Source organism: Myotis lucifugus, unplaced genomic scaffold, assembly GCF_000147115.1.
Source record: "Myotis lucifugus unplaced genomic scaffold, Myoluc2.0 scaffold_364, whole genome shotgun sequence".
Lineage (NCBI taxonomy): Eukaryota > Metazoa > Chordata > Mammalia > Chiroptera > Vespertilionidae > Myotis > Myotis lucifugus.
In genome coordinates, this window is record NW_005871412.1 from 305,892 (window position 1) to 332,859 (window position 26,968).

General features: G+C 39.8%; 1 protein-coding gene across 1 annotated transcript in view; it reads right to left on the reverse strand.

Annotated features, from left to right (window-relative positions):
- Nucleotides 1-26,968, reverse strand: part of THSD7B (thrombospondin type 1 domain containing 7B) — a 720,951-nt gene that overhangs the window by 231,708 nt on the left and 462,275 nt on the right. The window contains exons 10-11 of the mRNA XM_006101466.3: nt 7,852-8,046; nt 624-887 (exon numbers count right to left, since the gene is read on the reverse strand). Coding sequence (XP_006101528.3) covers nt 624-887; nt 7,852-8,046 — 459 coding nt within the window. The remainder of the gene's footprint in view (nt 1-623; nt 888-7,851; nt 8,047-26,968) is intronic.

Consider the following 26,968-nt stretch of genomic DNA (forward strand, 5'->3'; position numbering starts at 1 on the left):
TAGAGCAGGGAAATTCATAAAATCCCATCATAATCATGCATCAGCCTCTTCTATCAGCTTTTACCCCAACTGTATTCAATCTTCATTCCTTTCTCCATTCACCCATATTTTTCAACTTCTCAAGTTCAAATAATAAAAAAAGCAACAAAAACAAAAAACATCTTCTACCTGATTACCATCTCACAAAACTCTCCCAGATTGCCCAATTTCTTTTTGTTCTTCAGTTCTACTCTACTAATCATTTAATTTTTAAATGATATTTTGTAAAATCCCTTAGAAGTTTGGGATCAGAGCACCAATAAACCCACAAAATGTATTTATTTGTATTGGGCTTTTGCTTTCTTGGTGAACTAGAGCAACGATGCTCACCACCAGCAAACAAGTGGCCAAAGGTGAAGTATAGAGTGAGATGAGTCATGGATCCAAAACACATTCAAGATAATCATGGATAATCATGAGATATGTGCCTTCATATGTGCATGTTTTATGAGATGCACTGTGTTACTGATAAAGGAGAACTTAAGCCATCATTAAATAACAAAGCTACTAATTCTAGACCTTGGACAGACCTCCTGGGCTGTCTGTCAATGCTCTCATTTCTTACTCCTCATCCATCTCCTTACCAGAGTTACTGCAGCGGGAGGGGTCAACAGGTCTTCCGTTTTTATCAGAGCAGGCTATTGCTCGGAAGCGCACGCCCTGTCCGCATTGTTTGCTGTCTCCTTGTACCCACAATCCTCGCTGAGGCTCCATTCTGCTTTCAGGAAGAATGCAATCTGACCAATTTCCGTAAGGTTGGGATATAAATACATCGCAAGGACACAGTTCTGTTTCCACTAGAGGGTACATGTCAGCATCCTGGCACTTCTCCTTCTTCCTGCTTTTTCCTGTGCCAATAAGAAACATTGGTGTATTAATTTCATATCTGCTGTTTTGTTAAAATTCACTCACAGTATTATATTTAAAAGCTCTTAACAATATTGTCTTAAATAATATAAAGTCTTTTTAGTTTTCATTCTTTTGTGCATAGAATTAAATCCTAGGACAATGGAAGCAATTCCCAGAGTAGATGTGAAATTCAAGTTAACTTGACAAAAAAAAAGTGTTTGATGTTGGAGAGGGGCACAAGATAAAACGAGAAACATTTGCTACAGTGGCTCAACAGTTAGAAAATTCTTGTCAATGTATTTATTATTTTCCCTACAATATGTTGATAAAAAACAGATTAATTACCTTGTCACCATTTTCCTTGAAAGTTATGGTTGCCAAGGAAACTAACAAAAGGTATAAATATTGACTCCTTTTTTCTTTTTTCCAAGCGACTTTTTAAAAACCAATTATTTATTCAAGGAACAAAATAATATCTCCCATACAATGGAGTGAGTCTGGGTGTCACTTGGATGTGATAGACAAAGTGGAACTTACTTTGTTTCCCATTACCAGGCAGTTTACAAACACCTGCAGAATCAATAGATTGAAATACATGCTAAAATCATACTGAATAATTTAATCTGAGAAAAAGCTATGGCTTCTACTTTGAGAGACCTTTCTTACTTAAGGATTCTGAATATGACTTTACCTTACCAAATGACTTTAATGAACATTTTAGTTGTAATCCCAACTTTGAATAATGACAATGTGGAGTCATTTTTCATAGCTCTGAGTACCAGATAACCATGTTTAATGGATTCCAACTCAGCCTGTAACTTGATTCAAATTTTCCATCAATACACTTCCTCTAGATTCCTAAACGTTTCCCTCGATCTAGTAATTCCACTTTTTGTTTCCTCATTAATGGGTCATTAGCTAGCCATGGCTGTTTATTAAAAGTGGGCATCTTTCTTGATCTAGTCCCAGTCTTTAGGATTATTTTATTTTTTAATATGTTTTTTTATTGCTGATAGTGTTACAGATATCTCCCATTTTGTCCCCCTTCACCCCTCCTCTCAACCCCTACCCACCCACCCCCAGGTCTTCACCATCTTATTTCCTATGTCTATTGGCTATGCATATAAGTATGTAAGTTCTTTGGTTTATCTCTTCTTATCCCCCCTCAAAATACTCAATACAAGCTAAAGCTAATACATAGACTACTTTCTCCTTATCAGACAGTTTACATTACACACAACAATTCTATGGTTGTCACCTAATGAGTGGCTTTCTGGCCTTTCCTGATTTTTAAATTATTTTTAAACTAGAGGCCTGGTGCATGAAATTCGTGCCAGGGTAGGGACCCTAGGCCTGGCTAGCGATCAGGGTCGATTTGTCCGGCGAATGGTGGGGCAATCAGGGGAACCCCTCCCCCCCCCACCCCCCCACCCCCCGTCACCTGCCTTAGCTGGTCTAGGGCCTGCAAGCTGGGGGAAGCTCCTGCGTTGAGCATCTTCCCCCTGGTGGTCAGTGCATGTCATAGCAAGCGATCATTCCACCGGTCTTTCTGCTTCTTGGTCAATTTGCATATTAGGCTTTTATTATATAGGATTATTGATTGATTTGAAGAGAGAGAGCAAGCAACATTGATTTGTTGTTCAACCTATTCATGCATTCATCAGCTGCTTCCCATAAGTGCCCTTACCAGGGATCAAACCTACAATCTTGTCATATTGGGATAATGCTCCAAGCAACTGAGCAATCCTGCCAGGGCCTTCCCTGATGCTTATGGCCACAATAAACAAGGTTTTTACAGGACCTGCAATGATCTTGCAAAAGATTCAGACATACCACTGTACCTCTGTGAGGGTGTATTCATTCGCTTTTCCCATTAGAGGTACTTACTAAGAACACATTTGAAAAACACGGTTTCCAGCATGGCTTGAATTTGCACTGGTTGAGAGATGTACAAATAGGTGGTGAATAGCTCCTTCCATCAACATTTAGTTTAACCTACCTGAATCTATTATCTCCATCCCTTCTAATTCCACTGTCTTCTCAACACACTTAACCCTGAATTCTGAATTTAACTATTGGTTGAAACCACTTACTCTTGCCAAAGTAATAAAACAAAGCGCTGGAATATCTTTTTGTCCCTTATATTTCAGAGTTGGTTGTTTAATGACAGTTCAGAGTGAGACTTTACCATCATTCTTAAAATATCCCTTCCAAGTTCTATCACACCTTACCTTTTGGTTCCTCACCCTTATCCCACCTCTCCACTATTTCTCTGGTAACACCTTACTTGTTTGTTTTTTTAATTTTTCTTCCTCTATACCTCCCTTAACTGACTGATGGGCTTCCTGGGGGCACTGCCCTAGATTCTCTTTTCTGATCCTAAATTTTCAACACCATAATGTTTAAATAACCATCTAGAACTCATAAATCCATCATTATTATCTTCAGCCCATACTTCTTGTTCAAGTGTCTGAGCCACAGACTAGAAATCTACACCTAAAAGGCCAATCAGATTCAACCTGGCAAAACCCACACTCATCCTCTTAGTATCTCTTTCTCCTTTATTTCCCAATTATATCAACATGACCAAATCCAAAACTTGTCATACTTAAATCATTCCGTTGTATACATATATCTATTTAATGGCAATGACCTATCATTCCAAATACTTATATATCTCTTGAATTAGTTCAATGTTTCCATTATGGCCAATGCCACCCATACTTAGCTCACCTCCAAATCAATAGCTTAAATCACTACAATGGCTTCGTCCAAAATTGTATTGCCACTCTGCCTCATTCCCTTCAGTCTATTGCCCTCACTGCAGTCAGGACCAGCTTACAAAGATTGAAATCTGATCACATCATCCATCTACCTTACACTCTCCAGTGACTTATCACAGTTCATGGAATGAAATCTGGCCTCCTCACCATGGTTATCAAGGACCATAGGATCTGAGCCCATAAATGTCTGTCTCCTGCCTGCATTGGACTACTCTGCCTCTGGCATGTTTGGACAGAAAAGAAAAAGGCTATAATAAGTCGTAAATTCCTAACTGGGCAGGTCATGATGGGTAGTCATGCCCCAGGCCTATGACTTCTTTAGGGAAAGGTTTTTAAGCAAACTCTGTCCATTGTTCTTGTGAATCTAGTTCAGACATCTTTGAAAGGACTGAACAAAAACCCATGAAGGTGTAAGCACCCTTAGGAAAGCATATAACCTTGTAATCCATCCCTGCCTTGCTTTTCTCCACCCTCATATAATCTTCCTTATGTTCTCTCCTTAATTTCAAATGCATACAAGAAACTGCTTGGAGCTTTTGAGATCTTGCTCCCTGGCATATGTTATCAGCTTGGGCTCAAAAAAAGCACAAAAAAACTCTTATAAAAATTCTCTACAGGTCTGGACACTTCTTATGTCAACACATGTGACAAGCTAGTAATATTGAGCACCTTTCAGTTCCTAAAAATTATCCATTTGGCTTCTGGCCTTTGCATGGCCCCACTCCAGACATTCTCAACAGTTCCATCCTCCCTCCAAAGCCTAGTTACTTCCTCCATGTTCTTCAGGTCAAACTAATAGACTGCTCCCTCCAGAAAGCCACATGGGATATGCTCTTCATCTCAGGTCTAGAAGAGGTGTTCTTTTCATATAGTTAGTTGAAGGCAAATAATGGCTCTCCAAGGAAGTTCCCATCCTAATTCCTGAACCAGTAAACATTCTCCATTCAATGGCAAAATAAACTTTGCAGATGTGAATAAAACTATAGATTTTTGAGATGAAATTAGTCTGGATTATATGGTTGGGCCTAACCTAATCACATGGTCCTAAAATCAGAGGACCTTTCCTGATTGACTAGAAAATCAGAGAAAAATACGACAATGGAAGAGTGGACACAGAGAAGCAAGGTTGCTAGATTTCAAGTCAGAGGAAGTGAGAGCCATGAGCCAAGGAATGTGAGCAGCCTACAGAAGCTGGAAAAGGAAAGCAAACAGATTTTCTCTTAGTGCCTCTTGAAAGGAATTCAATCCTGCCAAGATCTTGTTTTTAACCCTATGAAATCCATGTCTGTCCTTAGACCTACAGAGCTGTAAGATAACAAATTTGTATTGTTTTAAGCCAACACATTTGTGGTAATTTGTAACAGTAGCATTAAGAAAGCAATACAACACCCTTTATAACAGCTATTGGAGCATTCTGCACTGTGTTGTACCACTGAGCAGGTATATACTGGTCAAAATCTCCATCTCCCATTAGACTGTAAGCTCTAAGTTAGGATCATGTCTAATTCCCTTATAATATTCTCAAAGCCTCACACACATAAGTGATCAACAAAAAATGTTTATACAATAATTGAAACAAAAAAATTTTAAGAAGGGAGAATGAAAGCGAGAGAAGGAAAGAAGAGAGTAAGTGAGATGAAAAGAGAGAGAAGAGGAAGAAAGAACATGTTAATCAACAAGGCAACCTAAAGTTCCTGGCAGAACAAATATTCTGTACAATATACACTCTCTCTATATTTATGATCTTTCTTAACTACATGGAACCATTGTTTTACCAACTTGAGCAAGTTAGTTAATGCAGAAATGGTTCTCACAATAAGGAACAAAATTACTTTGATTATCTTCTTGTCAATATCAGTATTAACCTTTGGATTCAAATTAGCTACCACTAATTTTTTTTAAAAATCAATCCCTACTACAACTCTAAAGACATTTTTCTCCTTAAGTCAGAGGGAAATTTGTGACTGATCCCACCAAAAACAGAACTAAAGTACTAAATATGTTTGTATTGGTTATCTAGTTACTATATATATTATATTAAAACCTGGACATATCTTCTATGTAATGGATTATTTCCAGCATTATAAAAACAACTGCTTTGATTACCAATTTAAAACCTGTGATGATTTAGTTTAGAATCAATGCACAGACACCCAGATACTGAAGTCTTCTGTTTAAAATGTAAAAAAAGAATAATAAGCACCCTCGATGGTCCCCTATTCAATGGGGAGACTTGTATTTGTCTGTGTGCCTCTCCAAGTGCAGCTGTGTTAAAGAGGCACATTGTTTTATGGTTTAAGTTCATGCCTCTTATTGTCATTCATGCTCTCGATTGCTTATTAAATTTACTACCAAATTACATGGAGGAAAGCCAAATACAAGTGGTATATCACAATCAAAATAAGTCTTCAGAAGTTGAAATTTTCAATTCACTACCTTTTTTTCAACAAAAATACTAAATGATTTATTTGACTGGTTTTGCAAAGCTCATATTTAAATAAGTTGAACAGTTATTTTGGTGTAGCTTAGATGTTAAAATATCATTCAGCTAGCTAAAAGCATGGCAGTTAATTTAGAAAAGAAATTCTAAATACTTTTTAGTACAAGTAATTTTAAGATAGAATTTGCAGAAACATGTTCAATATTTACATAAATATATTTTAAATAAATCAAATTCATTAAAGTTTTGACAATTCACACAAAAAACTATGCTGGTTGTAAAATGAAAAAAAAATATCCTAGAATTTTCAATATTTTCCTTTCTCAGTTTGCAAGTATAAAATATCATTAGCAAACTTTAAGACAAGGAAAAACTGGTCATGAATGAAAACATTTTCCCCCTTTATAGGAGATTCTCATTCATCTCAAAGATTTAGGTGAACCAGAATAACGTCTTCTACATAATGATGTATGAACATGCAAACCAAGTTTCACTTATGTTGCCCTGTGAATTTGAAACCATTCCTGTCATACACATGTACCCCATTATATCATTTTATCTTAGAAACATAAGCAATGTTGCTTGAAATTACATATGTAAAGATTTTTTTTATAGAAGAGAAAGCACAAAGTACAGCACATTTTATTTGATGTTTTTATATGTGATCATAAGTTTCACCTACACTTATGAATGAGCTCCTGACTTGTATGCATAAATACTCTTCAAGCCTCTCACCCATGAAGTAAATCTATTAGAGTGAGTTACATTTAAAACAATCTTACAAGCAATGCATTCCAACAAAGGGGTCTTGAAAACAAGAGAATTGGCACTTGAACTACCAATAAGTACTACTCATTGTGCTGAGTTCTTCAAGGTCAACACCAATTTTATTATCCCAATGATTAGTTTGGCATTTTTCCTTTGGCTTCCCGTTGCCCGAATTAAATTTTCCATGTATACAAATACACATACAATTAAGAGAAGTTCTGGTATGTCTACCTGGACAAGTAGTAAAATACACTACTGTTCCAGGTATTTGTACACTGCAGGCAAAAAATGCTACAGGACCTTGATTAAACTAGTAATTATTTTAATTTTCATTAAATTTCATGGATGCAAACAGAATCAGTAATTAATAACAGACCACAAAAGCAGAATCTATGTATGTAACTCGATTTTTACCTCATAATACTAAAATTTTTAAATGGTAAATTGCTCATGAGGTAATGGCAAAAGACTATGACATAGGTTAGATATACCTTTGATGTTCTTTACAAATCACCTACTGTTTTTAACCTTGCTGGGATCCTGGCACCAGAAATTTAGCCATTAACTACTTCCGGAAAATTGGTAAATATATTGCCATTTATGACTACAAGGTGGGACAATAGTAGGCTTACAGTTGTTCATATGGAAAATAATACAAGAATTAATAACACCAGAATAAACTCCGTTTCACATACAACTATAAACCTGCTTTTGCCCCACCCCATACAAAGATTATAAAGCTGTATAGAGAATATCATAGCTATAGAATGGTTCCCATTGTTCATTCATTTCACAAATACTCATTGAGTACATAGGATGCGCTCAGCATAGGCACAGAGGGTAATAATGGCCTGGAGGGGTAGGAGAGGGGGAGACCCGATACAGTTTCCTGTCTTTCTGGAGCTTACATTGTCCTCGGAAAGTTCAGGAGTGCAGCACTGGCTGCAGCTAAGACATGGAAAGCACACTTACCTGTGAGCTGTCGCCGTCTGCTTCGGGTTGTTCCACAATTGGTGGAGCAGGGTGTAAACTTGGACCAAGCCGTGAAGGTGCAGTCGTCTCGACATGGGACCGTGCATTCTTGCACAAGGGGAGGCATGCCATTTGCCTGCTTGAGGCATTCGGTCATTTCTGCTGACTGGTTATCATCAGAGATGCAAGAGATAGCTAAAAGAGAGTACACATGCGGGTTATTTTGTTGTTTTCAGTAAATCAGTCTGCTGCTACTTGTTTGATAAAAATAGTAGAATGCTCCAAGGTTTGAAAACATAGTTGTTACTGTGAAAGCAAAAGGTCTTCAAAATAGCCATCCTTATTTCTCTCTAAAAATTAAATATTTATTGTTGCCATGGAGGTATTTGATGACTTAATCGGTTATTAAATCACTTTCAGTAATTTATTATGTATGTCCTGCCTGTAAGCATCTGATCTCAAGGGAGGTCACAAAACTAGGTAAGAGAACCAGTGAGAGTAATACCAGTATGTAGACAAAAAAACAAAACAAAAAAACCACACACACACACACACACACACACACACACACACACACACACACATGTGCGCGTGCACACACACACAATCGTCAGAGCTCTTTCTAGGTTTTCTTGTCAATTTTCTTATTTAAATGTCACTTATGGAAGTGGCCCTGTTTTCACTTCACAGTATTTAAAAAAGAATTTCTGCTGTCAATAAGTAAATTTGTTTTTCTCATTATTAAAGTTTCAGGAACAGTTAAAGATTTTATTTTATTTTTTCAAGTACAGGCATACCCTATTCCAGTGGTTCTCAACCTTGGCTGCACATTAGAATCACCTGGGAATCTTTTCAAAATCCTGATTTCTGGGCCTCATCCTCCGGAAATTCTGTTTCTTTGTTATGGGGTGGGGCCACAACATTAGTAACAAATAAACAGAATTTCTGGAGAATGAGGCCCAGAGATCAGGATTTTAAAAAGATTCCCAGGTGATTCTAATGTGCAGCCAAGGTTGAGAACCACTGCCCTATTCAGATAATTCCCACTACAAGTATCTTATCAATTGCAGATAACACTCCAAAGTCTCTTTCACATAGTTTTTATTTACTTTTTAAATTGATTTTAGAGAGGAAGGGAGAGGTATAGGGAGATAGAAACATTGATGAGAGAGAAACATTGATTGCTGCCTCCTGCATGCCTAATACTGGGCATGGAGCCCGCAACCCAAGCCTGTGCCCTGACTAGGAATAAAACTATGACCTCCTGGTTCATAGGTCGAAGCTCAACCACTGAGCCCACCATCTGGGTTTTCACATAGCTTTTTAACTAGACTGTCTCTAGTCATATCATAAAATAACTAAAACAGTTATGAAATTTTGCTTATATTTTGGTTTGATTTTTGGACTGACATTTATTTATTTATGAATGAATGATATGTTTGGGTATCTTTTATTTACCCTGGTTAATTGGGAACTCTCTGAGGATATATCTTTATATTCTCTAGACCAGTGTTTCTTAATCTTGGCATTATTCATGTTTTAGATTGAGTAATTTCTTATTGGTACAGGAGTGTTTCTTGTGCATTGTATCTCAGGCCTCTACCTGTTAGATACCAGTAGCACACATACCCTCTCAGCTGTGAAAACCAAACATTACTCCACACACTGGCAAACACTGTCCCTAGTTGAAAACTATTCTTTTAAAGGATTCCTAACCATGGATGTCTCAAAATACAGAAGTTCATGGCATGGCTTCAAGCCTGCTCTATCAGCATCTCTGGGGGAGAAACCCAGGAATATTTTGACTGTAAGTGCCCCAGGTGGTTTTGAACAACCTGCCCACTGACCACCCATATTTGGTGTGGTGCCGTTGGACATGTATGTCAATGGCTATTTGCTGAGTTCATGATCACAAAGAAACCACTGAGTAGAATCTTTTTTATTATAGCTCTTTAAAATTTGCCAAGTTCCAAATAAACTACAGCTTAGGATCAACATTGTTAAAACTATTTATATAAACTATTCCAATATAGGGCTAATGTACATAGGGGTTCCTTTCAGTTGCCCATTCTTATATTCTGAATTATGTTCTTTATTCTGAACACAATAAAGAACAAGTCCATCTGAATAACATTTTTTAAAAACTGGTAAAAGCCAAATCTATCTAATGCTTTAAGACCAAGGAATTAGCTAAGATGACGATGGATGGACACACATTACTGCCCAGTTTGTGTATCTGCCCAGTGGCAGGTCAGGCTATTCATTCATTTTGAATAGTTCTGTTTTTAACCACATCCTGGGGACAGGATTCATCATACAGCAAGACAACATCACCTGCATTTTTTTTAAATTGGGAATATTACAGCCATTAATGATGAATACAGCAAAATACTTTAAGTAGTGTACAAGCAAACATTATCTGAATTTTATGTTTAGCTAAACAACTTAGAATCAATTTAGGAGACTTTTATCAGGCCAAGTTAATTTTCCCCCCAAATGGAAATGTACTGAATAAGATGAAGAACGTTAAATGCTTTTAAAAAGCATTGCTACTTTTCCAGTGATAAATTTATAGTATTCAAAAGAAATACTAGAAAACAAATGTCTAAAACTTGAATGCTATGATAAATAACATTTCAAGTTCTACAAATTATTTAGAGTAGAATACTCTAGACTTATGTCTATTGGAAGTATTTTTGCGTTAATAAATGAAAGCATTAAGAAATTTTAAAACAGCTATAGCATATGTTGGAATTAACAGACTTTATTGTCAAATGGCATGAATGCAACTACACACCTAAATATCTGGGATTTATATGAACTAAGATACGTTATTTAAGTTTTTATGCTTTCATTTCCTCATCTTCAAAATGAATATGATAAGGACACCTATAACAAAGAGTTGGGGGCATTCTTAACACATTATCTTATATAGGCTAAGAGCTCAATAAATGCTAAAATTATTATCCTTTATATTTGTTTTTTAAATTTTCTTTAAATCAATCAAGCTCTTGTTGTCCTACCAAGTATATATGGACATACTCTTACTTTCCACCTCATTTCTTCCTTGTCATTCTCAGAATCCAAAGGATAAAGGTGAGGAGAAAACTGGTTGAATCTTCAACTGATTCTGGCACTACACTAACAATCATTAGTCAGCCTATATATATACCCATATACAGCTAGTATATATATATCTATATCTATAGAGATCACACTCACCACACCACACACACACTACACATATATATATGAAGTAATATGCAAATGAGGTCAGGGCTCCATAACAGTCACAACCAGCTTAGGAGGAGGGGCCAGGAGCAGCCCCGAGCCTGAGAGATCAACACAGAGGGGAGCCTGCTCCGAGCCCCCATGGTGTGGCAGGGGGCAGGCCCCCAGCGGACACACACACATGTGGCACCTGCTCCAAGCCTCCACGGCCAGACAGTGGCTTAGGCGAGCCCCCATGACCTAAGCCATCAGTAGGACATACCCTGAGGGCTCTCGGACTGCAAGAGGGAGCAGACTGGGCTGAGGGACCCCATTCCCCAGTGCATGAATTTCATGCACTGGGCTTCTAGTATATCAGATAAACCCTGAACACTTCCACTATTTTAACAGAGCTTCACAGAGCAAATCAGATCGATCACTCCCTGATGTAGTAAACTAGCCTAATGAAGACACTAGAGGTCTTAAGTGCCACAGAATGTATTCAAAATGGTAGCATGAACAACATCCACATTAATCTGAAGAGCACAGCTCTATGTTACTAGTGATGATCAAGTAACCCAAGCAACTGACACACTACAGGTCATGCAATCATCAGTTTGGTCTAAGCATTAAGGTTTTTAAATTTCTTCAAATTCAAGATTCTGATTTATTTTTAAGTGTGAAAGGAGTAACAAGACAAAAAAAAGTCAGATACAGAATGGTGGTTATCAAAGGGGAAAGAGGATGAGGGCAACATGAAGTGGGTAAGGGTTCAAATATACTAGGTATGATAACAGAAGGAAACTAGACTTTGGGTGGTGAGCACACAACAGAGTCCACGGATGTTGAACTATAATCTTTTATAGCTGGAAATTATATAATATTATTAACCAATGTTACCCCAATAAATGTAGTTAAAATAGCTAGAAACATTAGAATAAGTTAAATGAAGCATTTCTCTTCTTGGGAATGTTCTAGTATAAGAGCGATAATTTAATAATAATTTTATGAAGGACTGGGCATTGAACCTTAGTAAAGGGTAAGAAAACACTGAGGCAATAGCAAGCAAGAAGTCTGCAGAACTGGAAAACCAGCAACAGAAAGAAAACAGATAAACACACAAAGGAAATAGAGACTGAAGACACATAGAGAAAACAAGGTAACTGGTACCCAGATATACAACCCAATTCAGAGCCCCTTCCATGGGGCAACTATGGGCAAAGGATATTTTTAAAATATTAATTACTTTCCACCCACAATATAGTCCTGTGACTAATATTAAAATGTACAGACTCCCTAATCCAGAGAACCTCTTTAACAGAGTGCTGATCCAATTGCAGGCCTTGGTGTCAAATGAAACTAACGGTAACTCTTTATTTTATTTATTTTTTTATTGTTACCTTGGGAAAATTATGTAAACTCTTTTAAGACCCATCTCATCCAGACTATGGAGATGATAATAATACCAGCATCATATAATTTAAAAAATAATGCATAAATTAATACAGATATAGTTCTAGGATGAGAACTGAACACTTAGTACATTAGTACATGTGCCCTGAGAGTGACACATTACTATGAAGAAGGTTATTGGAAATGAAATGTAAGAAATGGAAATAAAGAAGAACCCAGCATCACTTGTCTTGGTTCTTGAGTGAGAAAGAATTTTCCAAATACCTCCCAGACCTTCTTGACCCCTAAGAAGTGTGACTGGAACCTTCTTTGAATAATAATGTTAAAGTTAGCAGCTTCTTCCAAAGACCGCATGGCCCTCCCAAGGAGACTGTTATATTTCCAAATGAAGCCCCATGCACTCTGCTTAGTGTCAACAAAAATTAGGCTACCTTATAAGCTTGTAACTCCCGGAAAAGCCAGAAACTGAAATCTAAGGCCTATAGTATATTTCTCCCTGAAGTAACAAGATTAAACTCCTTAACAACGCTTAGCAAAGAGCTTAATGAAAGTGAACATTTGTACAAAAGAGTGCTGGCCAACTCTACATCTTTCTACCTCACTAGTACTTACATGGTCCTAGCCAGCAGAAAGAAGTACCATAGCCGAAACCGGTTTGGCTCAGTGGATAGAGCATCGGCCTGCAGACTGAAGGGTCCCAGGTTCGATTCCAGTCAAGGGCATGTACCTGGGTTGCGGGCACATCCCCAGGAGGAGATGTGCAGGAGGCAGCTGGTCGATATTTCTCTCTCATCGATGTTTCTAACTCTCTTTCTCCCTTCCTCTCAGTAAAAAATCAATAAAATATATTTAAAAAAAAGAAGTACCATGCCCTTCTGTGCTAAAGCTGGATTCATGAGAATTTTAATATTTGAGTAATATTTAGGGACATCTATCAAGGCTTTTCTGATCATTAGAACCAATTGGACTTCAGTATTGATCAGAAGAGTAGTAAACATGAATCAGAAAAAAGCAACTTATGATTTTGTATATATACCTGGATCCTTATTACCTACACCTTTTGCCCTAATAGACCTTACTGAACAGGATCCATTCATTCATCCATCCACTTATTTGGTCACAAATATATATATCCACACATGTAAATAATTGAGTTTCCAGAGGCTAGAGCAGTGGCAATGGTAGTGGCAGGCAGGGGACAGATAATGGTACCGCATTGCCATTTTCCCAGTAGCAATAATCAATGGCATAGAAGATAACCTGGCATAGAAGAAGTAGGTACTTCAGTCTTAATGGAAAGAATGTACAATGTGCAAGCCGGAAAAATAGGCAGTTACTGAGGACTCATCTGTCAGACATCTGCTATTTAGTGAGCTCTGAGTCCTGGGCCTTTCAGATCACAGCAAAGCACTTGCAGGCCACAATCTAGAGAAAACATTTCTCTTTTGGTGCTTTTAAGTATTTAACAAACTGTATTCTACTAGTGGGAAAGGTCTTCCCATTAGGAAAGAGAGAGGCAATTACTCCTGACCCTTTTCAGCATATATTTCTACCTGAACTGAACTGTTTAAGAGGAGTGGCTCTTCAGTGCTAAATGATATTTATTTATTAAACTAGAAATATTGTCAGGAGGAAAACTGCACTCCCAGGTAAAATTAGTTCAAATAGCTCCAGAACAATCTCATTACCGGGCACTGATAGAAATTCAGCATATTAAGCTCTGGGCAGAAAGCGCTTAGAGCAGCTGCCTGGGACATCTGGGTATTCTTGTTAAGGAATGATGGAGAAGCAGGTGGTTCAGCCAAGCCACTCAGACAAGAGCTCTCAGACAAGAGCTGTCACTGGTAAGTGGGTGTGGTAGGGTCACCTGGAACCCTCCAGAAACCTCCGTGAAGCCCGAACTCAAGCTTCCTGTTCACAGTGTCCAGAAATGCACGTCACACATAGAACTGAGTTCAGCCACTTCATCTTTCCCTTAATTACCACACACACAGAGCCTTGAGAAAGCATCACCAGACAGGGGAGAAGAGACACTGATTGCTTTCTCCTGTTATCCAAGTTTCAATTCTAGCAGCATGGAAACACACACCTGCCACAAAACGCACAGTTACCGGAGAATTTAATAAAAGAAACAAAACAAAGTCTCTGTGTCTCAGAGTTAATGTTTCAAAACAATGGTTCTCAACCTTGGCTGCACATTAGAATCACCTGGGAATCTTTTTAAAATATTTTGTTTCTTTGTTATGGGGTGAGGCCACAACATTAGTAACAAAAAACCAGAATTTCCGGAGGATGAGGCCCAGAAATCAGGATTTTAAAAAGATTCCCAGGTGATTCTAATGTGCAGCCAAGGTTGATAACCACTGTTTTAAAAGGAACTGCGGTTTGTGTGGGATGGTTAGGCAGCCTCCTTAGGCTTCCATGAAGACTAAAAGCAGCAGATTGTTAACTACAAACAAATGGCTAGTCTTCCGCGCTCACCCTCCCAGACCCTCCCCCCAAACAAAACAAAACAAAACAAAAAACTGACAGTCTGACAAGCCATTTTATGTCTGTCTTCTTGTCAATTATGATCTGAAGAGGGCAGGGGTTGCGGGCCTTGTGATAAGAAACTATAATTTCTGCCTGGAAAGACGGCATGAGGACGGAGCCTGCTGTTTCAGATCTGCCCGCGCTCACCACCTTCACCAAGGACATCCACATCACTCTTCCGAAGTTGCTCCTGACCAGCGTCCAACTCTAATAGTTGACAAGAAAGGGCAGGAAGAATTCCTTTCAGAGCTCATGGTCTTCAGGAAATGGAGGTGGCCTGCTGGAAGAGAGGAGCTCGCTGTCCTGCAATTGTGAGCAGTTCTGGTTCAGGAACAGAGGCCAATTTGCATGCACGTCAAGGAGTGGACAGGGTGAGCACTTGGCTCAGCCCACAACCAGACAACGTGTCCCAAAGTCAGGCCCTGTGGCACACAGATGGGAGAACCAGAAATGTCATTTCTCTACAGGCAGGGTCCAGGCACTGGGCAGTTAGAGGCGCCTTCCTGGGTGACACACAGAGGACGAGGGGCATGTATGCAGTGAAGACAACACGAGCCAGGCCGGGGCTTGGCCCACCACCTGCCTGTGCAGAGAAACAAGCCATGTGATGGCTGGCTCCCTGCCTTGCCCTGCAAACCTGTAGACTTGGCCAGTGGTTCTCAACCTTCCTAATGCCGTGACCCTTTAATACAGTTCCTCATGTTGTGGTGACCCCCAATTTCATTGTTACAAATTGAACATAATTAAAGCATAGTGATTAATCACAAAAACAATATGTAATTATATATGTGTTTTCTGATGGTCTTAGGCGACCCCTATGAAAGGGTCGCTCGACCCCCAAAGGGGTCACGACCCACAGGTTGAGAACAGCTGCCCTTGGCTAAGCCGCTAACACTTATAATTACATGTTCGCATGTGGGTAGTGAGGTGGTAACTTAATGACACTATGCCAGGCTGCCCTAATACGTGTGGGGTCCAGTGTTAGAACACAAGAGGTCAGGAAACACAAGTCTAAAGAGTTAAGTGATAACCAATAAGCAATAGATGGTTCTATTCTCCTACGTTAACATATATGTCTACATACTGTCTTAGAAAGCCAGGGTGCAGTGTAAATTCTGGGATGACTTGGAGTTTCAGGCTGGAGTGAGGCAGCACAAGGACTGTGGGCACCGCCCTGGGTCCCTGGTCCTTTCTTCTCAAAAAATGTACTCCACCCCAGGAGGGACCTTCCTGCACTGTGAGCAGGCACTGCAGTCAATCCCCCATAGCTCAATTCACACCCCAGCTCCACCCCCACCCCTGTCCACCCTCAGGCCTGGGCTGTACACACAGGCACTGCCAGCTGTCCTCAGAGGTCACACGCAGAGAAGAGATGCCTGCATGTAGTTGAACAGGCTCAGAGCCCTCTGGTCAGGGAATTCAGCCCGAGTTTGAGGAGGACAGGAGGAAGCAGGGGCTGTGGTGAGACTACTCACCCACGGGAAGCAGAGCTGGAAACAGGCAGAGACGGGCCCTCCAAGGCGTGGAGGCCGGGGCAGGCCACCTCTTGCTGAGTCTAAGGGCAGAATTACACTCCACTCCAATTATTTCATTAAAGACCGGCTCCCTTCCTAGTAAGCAATCAGGAAGGGTACAAATGCCAATTAACACTATCTCAGTTTGGGCCACTTTAATTAGCTTTCTTCATGATATATATATATATATATATATATATATATATATATATATATATATATATAAATGCACAATCTCGCTCTTCCCGTCACTTCCCCTCTGCTCTCCAGGTTGTCATCTGAGTGTCCTTGGCAGCCAGCAAGGGTCTCAGATCTGCACAATATCCTTCCGAAGCTCCCTGGGTCTCTGCCAGCATCTGTAATGAGCGCCCTTGTCCACTCAGTGACTGTTCAACCTTGACATTCACTGTCAAGGTCTCATCTCAGGCTAAAAAGGTCATGACAGTTCTCTCAGCCTGGTCAGGGGCCATCGTCCTCTAGCTGATGAGCTCTTGCCCCATCTTGGTGTGGAACATTCAGCTGGGGTATGTGATAGGAGCCCAGAGAGATGGAGGGTAGGGGCTCCTGTTAAGCCTGCTAGACCACATCATCAGGTGCCACGCCCTCCTCAGGGCAAGGGAGACCTGCCGGAGGCTCTCTAAGGCACAGGAAACTCAGGGGGCATCTGGGAGGCATTAGGGGCCTCCTTCTGATGAGGGGCCCCTGTAAGTCACCTCTTCCCAGAGTTCCAAACATGATACAGAGCAGAAGCACCTCAGCTTTTCTCTTTTCCTTAGCAAACGCTCCACTTCTAGAACATCAGCCTGAATCAGGGGAAACCATGACACAAGTTCCTTCTGCTTCTCTTTCCCCTCCCCGCGTTTCTTCTTTTTTCCTTCCCATCACCCCCTGGCAAGAAGAGGGACCTATTTTTTTTTACTTCCTGTCTGAAAGACTTCCCCTGCGATGTATCCATCTGCTAGCTGAAGTGGCATTTATGCCTTCCATGAAGCCACGAGGACACTCAGGATGCAGGGAGAGAAATCTGATTAGATTAAGGGTGTGAATTGAGAAGCATTTTAAAAATATAAAGCCGGTCATACACAGGCTTCGCCAATAGGTGCAGGGGCCCAGGAGCTGAGTGGGCCAGCTGCTGGCTTTTGTGCCTGTGTCTCCTAACAAGTGACCGACACCCATTAAGGTGCCACTAAATACAGTCGGTGGGTTTTTTCAAGCCCATCATGGAAGGAGAGGTGGGGCCGTGTACAATGTGCCTGGGGAGGGCTCAGTGTCCGGTGCTGGAGGACTCAGATGCTCCGCTGGGGAGCTGCTGGCCCGGTGTGGGCACACCTTGGTCTACTGCACTATGCTTTTTTGCACTTCACAGATGTTGCCCTTTTTTGTTACAAATTGAAAGCAAGGCCCTACACCAGCCAAAAGATTATGAATCGTTTTACTGTGTTGGTCTAGAATTAAACCTGCAATATTGTCAAAGTATACTTTTATCAGGAAAGCCCTATGAGATGTTTTTAAAGGCTAGCATATTTTGGGGTATTATTGTTTTCCTGTTGCCACTGTAACAAATTAATAAAACCTAGCAGCTTAAGAGAGCAAACATTTGTTTTCTTACGATTCTGGGAGTCAGAAGTCCAAAAGTCAGTCTCACCAAGCAAAACGGTGTTGGCAGGGCTGGCTCCTCCCGGAGGCTCCAGGGAAAACCAGGTACCTTGTCCTCTCCAGCTTCCAGGGCCGCCTGCACCCTTCACTCCTGGCACCTTCCTCCAGCCTCCAGGCCAAGCTGTGTGTAGCACCCCCTCCCCTCTCCTCCTTGCTGCCTCTCTGCTGTCATCACGTGGCCTCCTGCCTCCCTCTTGTAAGGGCTGTTGTGATTACATTGGACCCACCTGGGTAATCTCCCCACCTAAGGATGCTTAACTTAATCACACCAAAAAGTCCCTTTTGCTGTGTAAGGTATACATTTACCAGTTTGGGGAGTCAGACCTTGGCCATTTTGGGGGGCTGTAATGGAGTCTATAAGATGGATGGTATTTCTTCCCAGCCCTGCAGCATTGCTCAGCCACTAGAATAAGAATAGCCTGCTTCATGCACTCCCATAACAGGAAGAAAAGCAGATTTGACGCAAATTTTCCATGATGTCTCCATCCCAGCCCTCGCACAGGTTTGGTTTGTTTTCAGTTACTTGATTGTTCGATGACCCTGCCTGCTTCCCATCAACCACCAGGCTTCCTGTAGAACTGCTCCCCCGACACCCTGCCGGGTGTCCTTAGGGAAGACAGCCTGGTAGACTGATTTCTTATTCAAGACCCAGCATAATTAAGAGTGTACGTTTCAATAAATGAAAGTGCATTCCAATGACAAAGCGGGTCGGTCTGAGCCGTGCAAAATGCAAAGCCACTTTTTCCCTTGCAACTATCCTGCTTCAGTTTTTGAAAATCTCAGTTTGGAATGTCAATTGCAATTATCTCCAACATGCAGAGACATATTGGGGCTGAGAAGGACACGAGAACAGGCAGAAATAATGCAAAGTTCTCAATCCTGGAAAAGAAGGCTAACTCTGTGCTTTCCTTCATGGCAAGCTTGTTTTGTTGACTCTCCAACGGGGACGTGCTCTGAACTGTCCACCATGAGTGAAAGCCGCCGGAACCACTGCCGCCATCCACCCCGTGCTCAAGAGCCAAGGGCTGGCGGCCTTAGGATGCACATCAATACGGTCACTGGATGCTGCGTGGAAGTCTCCCCAGCTTGCGTGAGCCTAGGCACTCTGGCTGCAGAGGAGGGGAAAGAACTGCTCTTATCCTCTCCCTGAGTGGCCAGCACTGGTGTGGGGAGGATCAGGAGCCCTGGTAGCATTGGAGGAACAGGAAAGGTGGCCCCAGCACTGGTATTTCCCTGCACAGAGACTGGGGTCACCCTTGCCCGACTAAGCCAACTTCTCTATTTAAAGAGACAGGCCCTTCCCTTTTGGACTTCAATCATCTCAGCTCGACCAAACAGCCACTCCATGCACCCTAATCCACTCAGTGAATATCCTCGCAGTTCCCTTTCTGCAACAGTTGTAAGTAGCAGAGAACACATTTGTACAGTACTTGCTATTCGCTAAAGAGTCTATTTAGAAGTAAAAGCCAGTCATTGCCACACCCCACGTGCTTTCATCCTTTCACTTCTCTCTTCCTATTGTCTCTCCCAGTCAGAGCACACTGTTGGGAGCACAATATTTGGAAAGTCCCATTCTTCAAAAGCAGCATTTGAGTAAAGGGTGTGCTTATTATTACATGCCGACTGACATATATGCAACTTTTGAGGGGAACAGCATGAGTTGTGGAAATTGAATTAAACAATAAACCCCTAATTGCTTGTTAGGGTGCTTTAATTGACTCCTAAGTACCATATGTGAAGCTGCGAGGCTGCAGGAGCCCAATTATAAGCTTGCTTATGGAAAGATACAACTCATTTTGCACATTGGAAATATATTCCCTAATTATTGTTGCCCTCTCAGAAAAAAATCAAATAAAGAAGAAATGCTTTGTAAGCTAATAATGTATGCTTAGTCCTTAGGTAAACCCGAAGCACTTTATTTAGGTTCTAATACAAGACCAGAAAATGCACAGTTAAAAATTCCATTTGCTTTATTCCAAGGCCTTGGTTAAGTCCTGGAGCTCTGTGTTCACAGCCAACCAAAGCAGTGCACACAGGTATGGCTCTTGGTTTCAAGGTATCTGCCCCTTAACTTAAAATGATTGAAAAGAGTAAACATCTCGGGGGGGGGAAAGAATAAAATTACAAAGAATTCATAAATAAAATCTCAACTCCTGTTTAAAAAAAAAAAGACTAGCAATACTTGTGAGGATCACACAGGGGGAAGAGGAAGAGAGATCTTAAAACTCTGGTTGCTGATCTTGTGTGGCAAATTCCCGAACGGAATGCTAGGAATTGTGGTCATAACTCAGCCGTGGTTGGAAGACAAGTGATCAGGATCAGCTGTGGGTCTTGGGGAGTGGGTGATGAACATGGGAAACACAGGAGATCCAAGTTGCCCTCGTAGTAAAATCAGAAAATCAGGTCCCACACAAGTAGAGCGAGCAGCTTCAAAGACTGAGTGGGAAAGGAGTAATCAGTGGAAATGCTAAAATAAAGAGAAAAGCACTAAATTGCCCTTCCCAATGCAGCCTGATGATGATGTTTGCAAGTTGTTCTGGAGTAGCTTTACTAGTAGACTCCCAGGATCTCCATAAGCCACAATGAAACCACCCAAAATAATATGTAAGTACAAAAAGTAGCTTGTTTGTTAAGAAAACTACAACATGAGAGTCTTAGTCCTCAACCTCTCCATCCCCTAAATAGACCAATAAACAAACAAACAAACAAGCTCTAAATAGAGGGAACGTAAGATGTAAACTGAGCTTTAAAAGTTCATAGCCACCCCTTCCATTTAGATTGCCTCTCTGAGTCCTTTCTCCCGTAGATAATATTATAACCTATTGTGGGAACCCTAGTCAGAGTACTCAGGATGATCAAGGCCCATTTGCCATGCACATGCGTGCAGGCGAGGAAGCAACCTGTTTATGTTAAAGAAGCAGGAGCGTCACAAATTGGCACGAGGCCTCTTCTGTTTGAGCATGTCTATAAGTTGCCACTGACCAGGAGGGCTGGGCCACTAGGTGTGACTGCTCTTGTGGGGCTGCTCTTGTGGGGCTGCTTTGAAGGACTACTTTGTTTACAATAGTAGTAATGGCTCCTATAGTAGCAATGGCTACTCGGTCTATAATATAGTCTTCCCTGTATGTGCCTAAAACTTTTCATGTCTTCTCCATCCAATGCCTGGTGTCTGAGGACTTATGCTCCCACACCTATATTATAGAAAGCCATTATAAGTGCATATAAAACAACACATATGGCAAGATACTCATCAGCAATCACTCTAAATTGTGATGGTGAATATGACGGAGCCATCATTGCTGTTTACACATCTCTGCTTTTACAATAGCTAGAGGAGCTGCATTTATTTCAGTTGACTTTGTTTCCCTTAAAAACTATTCGATAGGGAAAGACTGCTAATGATAAAGTGTTTCTTTTGGGAGTGATGAAATGGAGTTAGCTTACTTAAAGTGATGGTTGCACAACATTATGAATATACTGAATTGCACGGAGGCCGGGGGGAGGTCAATAGGGAAAAAAGGAGACACATGTACTACTATTTGTAATACTTTAAACAATAAAGTAAATTTTTTTAAAAGTGCAATGTTATTTCAACAAAGCTGCTATAAAAATTCTGAATCTCAAACAAATAAATGTATTTTAGAAAAAGAGCTCAGGAGTCACGTCACAAAATCATGTGACTTAGATGCCGCAGTTTCAGAAATCCCAGGGATCAGAAGCATTGACCAGCTAGCAAGGAATTTATCCTCCCCAAAGTTATGCTCAATCATTTATGTTAACTTGTATAAATGAGAGTGTGCTCATAAATAACGGATTAAGATTTTATCAAGAATGCAGTTCTTTTGACATGCTCCTGGTTTGCAAAGTTTTGTTTTTAAATTTTGTCCTGCATTAAGAAAAACAAGGTACCTGCCTAAAATTTCTGTGGTGCCATATTTACTAAACTTAATTATGTAGAATGATATTTGGAGAATAGAGGCAATGGAACAATGAAACATAACAGCAAGATAAGGTAGAATATATGCCCTAAGAGGGCTCGTAATCTACCTGAAATACCCAACTCCCAGAATGTGGAGAGAAAACACTAACTATATAAATATATATGAACCACCTGGATTTAAATGTATACAGAATGCATAAGCATTGCATGGTAGAGTTCATCTCTTACCATTATAAAAATCTGTCAGGTAAGAAATCATCTCACTCCCCTTATAAATGTGCACTTTTTTCCTCTCCTTCTTTCTATATCACAGCCTCATTAGAAGTGTAAATTCACGATGAGATACTTTCTAGTATTTCTAAGTCATTTTTCTCACAGCCACTAAAACAACATCAGATCAGTTTCCTTTGGTAATAGCTCCGACATCTAAATTCTGTCTTATGCCTAATTAAGTCCTCAATTCAAATAGTATGAAAGTTATTTGACATTTCTTTTTTATATTTGGAAAAATAACTGATACACCCTCCTTTCACAGAATATTGCCTATAACCAAGCTATATGCTGGTAGCTTTATGCTCCTCCAGCCTCTATTTTATGTACATGTACAAGGGAAATGTATATTTGGCAGATGTGAAAGAATAAATCCACACCCTGCATGTAGAAGGTGATTTATTTCACTATTAAAGGAATATGGCGGTATTTCCATACATTTCACCTGTATCTCTGCCAACAGCTGTTGTGCAACAAACTTCCAACTCAGGAGAAGAAATGGGCTGGGCATGTTTTAACAGGTGCCCTGGGTTTGACAGATGGACGGTGCTTTAGTTACCTGCTGCACTTCACATAACAGCACAGAAAAGAGTTGGGCCAAATCACTATAGCAAGTAATTCTAGATTTTAACAAATGTACCTACTCTTGGAGTATTAGAGGTAAGAATCTTAAAAGCCTGTGTAAAACAGAAATGTTAACTATTATCTGCCATGAAATAAGCTATCTTGATAATAAGTGTTGTATCATTCATCAGGAAGCTAAATGTTGTCATATAATTATTCCAGTAACAGCAACTAAGTAACAAATGAGACATGAAACACGAATTTGGAAATAATTTGGTGTTCTCTACTAAAAAATAACCACAAAGACCCAGGATATTAATTACCTCATTGCTATAGAGAAACAATCCATCAGCATAACATCCACATTTATTTCCCTCCCTCTCCAAAGTATACATTTTCTTGTGTCTGCTTAGAACCTCTTCTAAGGAACTCTCCTTTTTCTACAGATGATTTCCTCTCTGTAGCTCATTGTGCATACTCGTGCTTTACATGGGACCATAATTACTGCTATTATAATAAATTGTCTGTTATATACAAAGCTGATGCCATGTCAAGAAGACATTTGTTTTCATTTCGTTGTGTCTCCTCCTCCATAAACTCTGCCAAGCTACTGCTGAAATTATGTTTATTCATCCACATTTCCTCTTTGGTCCCTCAGGAGACCACGCATTTGCTACATCCTTTATGCAAAAACAAAATTTGTTACACTCTAAATCTGTTTTAGAATCTCAAACTTAATAAAACCCCATAATGAAAGTATGAGTAATGGATTTAGAGGATCATATTGTAGTTCTTTCGCACTATATTCAAGACTAAGTCATACAACTTAGTTTATCTTACAAGACTTTTTCAAGAAGTACAACTCATTTCATCTAATATGTAGATGGATTCCTGAGAAGTTGTATGCAAGAAATATGAAGGAAATGAATCTATTTAAATGCAATAGGGAAACCTGCTATTTAAAGGCTTTCTTTCTAGAAAAATGCTATTTAACTTCAAAGATACATTTTTTTATTGTTTAAAGTTTTACATATGTCTCCTTTTCCCCCAATTGCCCCCCCCCAGCCATTCCCACCCCGGGCAAGCACCCACCACCCCAGTGTCTATGTCCATTGGATATGCTAATATGCATGCATACAAGTTTTTTGGTTGCTCTCTAATCCCCCCTTCCCCTAACATTTGTCTCTGGATCTATTCTTGTTCATCAAATTACTAGTATGTTGATCATTATATCCCGCATATGAGTGAGATCATGTGATATTTATCTTTCTCCAACTGACTTATTTCACTTAGCATAATGCTCTCCAGTTCCACCCATGCTGTTACAAATAGTAAAAGTTCCTTCTTTCTTATAGCAGCATAGTATTCCATTGTGTAGATGTACCACAGTTTTCTAATCCACTCATCTGCTGATGGGCACTTAGGTTGTTTCCAAATCTTAGCTATGGTGAATTGTGCTGCTATGATCATAGGGGTGCATATATCCTTTCTAATTGGTGTTTCTGGTTTCTTGGGATATAGTCCTAGGAGTGGGATCACTGGGTCAAATGGGAGTTCCATTTTTAACTTTTTGAGGAAACTCCATACTGTTCTCCACAGTGGCTGCACCAGTCTGCATTCCCACCAGCAGTGCAGGAGGGTTCCTTTTTCTCCATATCCTGGCTAGCACTTGTTTGTTGATTTGTGAATGATAGCCATTCTGACAGGTGTGAGATGGCATCTCATTGTTGTTTTGCTTTACATCTCTCGGATGATTAGTGACTTTGAACATGTTTTCATATGTCTCTGGGCCTTCTGCATGTCTTCTTTCGAAAAGTCTCTATTTAGATCCTTTGACCATTTTTTGATTGGATCATTTATCTTCCTTTTGTTAAGATGTATGAGTTTTCTGTAAATTTTGGAGATCAAACCCTTATCAGAAATATCATTTCCAAATATGTTCTCCCATGCAATGGGCTCTCTTGTTGTTTTGTTGATGGTTTCTTTTGCTGTGCAGAAGCTTTTTATTTTGATGTAGTCCCATTTGTTTATTTTCTCCTTAGTCTCCATTGCCCTAGGACAGTGATGGCGAACCTTTTGAGCTTGGCATGTCAGCGTTTTGAAAAACCCTAACTTAACTCTGGTGCTGTGTCACATATAGAAATTTTTTGATATTTGCAACCATAGTAAAACAAAGACTTATACGTTTGATATTTATTTTATATATTTAAATGCCATTTAACAAAGAAAAATCAACAAAAAAATTAGTTCACCTGTCACCTCTGACACGCATGTCATAGGTTCGCCATCACTGCCCTAGGAGCTGTGTCTGTAAAGATATTGCTGCGACATATGTCTGCTATGGAGTCTTGTAGGATTTTTATGGTTTTTCCCATCTTACATTTAAGTCCTTTAGCCATTTTGAGTTTATTTTTGTGTATGGTATAAGTTGGTGACCTAGTTTCATATTTTTTGCATGTACCTGACATAATTTCCCAGCACCATTTACTGAAGAGACTGTCTTGACTCCATTATATGCTCTTGCCTCCTTTGTCAAATATTAGTTGAGCATAATGGGTTGGGTTGATTTCTGGGTTCTCTGATCTGCTCCATTGGTCTATATGTCTGTTCTTGTGCCAGTACCAGGCAGTTTTGAGAACCGTGGCTTGGTAATATAGCTTGATATCTGGTATTGTGATCTCTTCAACTTTGTTCTTCTTTCTCAGGATTGCTGTGGCTATTTGGGGGTATTTTTTATTCCAGATGAATTTTTGGAGAGTTTGCTCTAGATCTTTGAAATATGTCATTGGTATTTTAATGGGGATTTCATTAAATCTGTAGATTGCTTTGGGTAGTATGGACATTTTAATGATGTTAATTCTACCAATCCATGAACATGGTATGTTCTTCCATTTGTTTATGTCTTCCTCTACCTCTTTTTTCAATGTCCTATAGTTTTCTGAGTACAGGTCTTTTACAGCCTTAGTTAAGTTTATTCCTAGGTACCTTAATTTTTTTGGTGCAATGGTAAATGGGATTTTTTTTGTTTCTCTTTCTGTGAGTTCATTATTGGTTTATAAAAAGGCCATAGATTTCTGGGTGTTAATTTTATATCCTGCTACATTGCCAAATTCATTTATTAGGTCTAGCAGTTTTTTGATGGAGTCTTTGGGGTTTTCTATGTATAGTATCATGTCATCTGCAAATAAGGACAGTTTTACTTCTTCTTTTCCAATTTGGATGCCTTTTATTTCTTCTTCTTGTCTGATTGCTATGGCTAGCACTTCAAGTACTATATCGAACAGGAGTGGTGAAAGTGGGCATCCCTGTCTTGTTCCTGTTCTTAGGGGAAATGAGTTTAGTTTTTGCCCATTGAGTATGATGTTGGCTGTAGGTTTGTCATTATGTTGAGGTATGATCCCTCTATTCCCACTTTGCTGAGAGTTTTTATCAAGAAAGGGTGTTGGATTTTGTCAAATGCTTTTCCTGCAACAATTGATATGATTATGTGATTTTTGTCTTTCAGTTTGTTTATGTGATGTATCACATTTATTGATTTGCGGATACTGTACAAAGATACATTTTTCAATATAAACAACCAACGTTGTACTTATGTGAAATTGAATTTGTTTAAAGTGATATATATTTCAAAACCAAATGACCACCACTTTTTTATGTGTAACTTTTTCCCTGCTAAATGAACTAAATTAAGAATAAAACTGCCTTCCAATGTTTTACCAGTTATGAGTTAAGTCAGAAACTTGAACTGTTTTTACCTCTAAGCACTGAGAAATACTTCATCTTCATGTGACTAACAATATTCAAATCACACATTTAAGTACTTTGAGGTAGTAATGAGCACACCCATGATTCAAATGGTCAAGGCTCATGGGAGTCTGTAACTAGATCTTCTTCTGGTAACGCATCCTTTTACACATTTGCTTGAGGTCTTTGCACCACTTAAGTGGAGCTTGTTTTCAGCCTGAGTTCCATGCCATGACCAGCACCCAAGCACAATCTGTGGAGGCAATGTGGACCG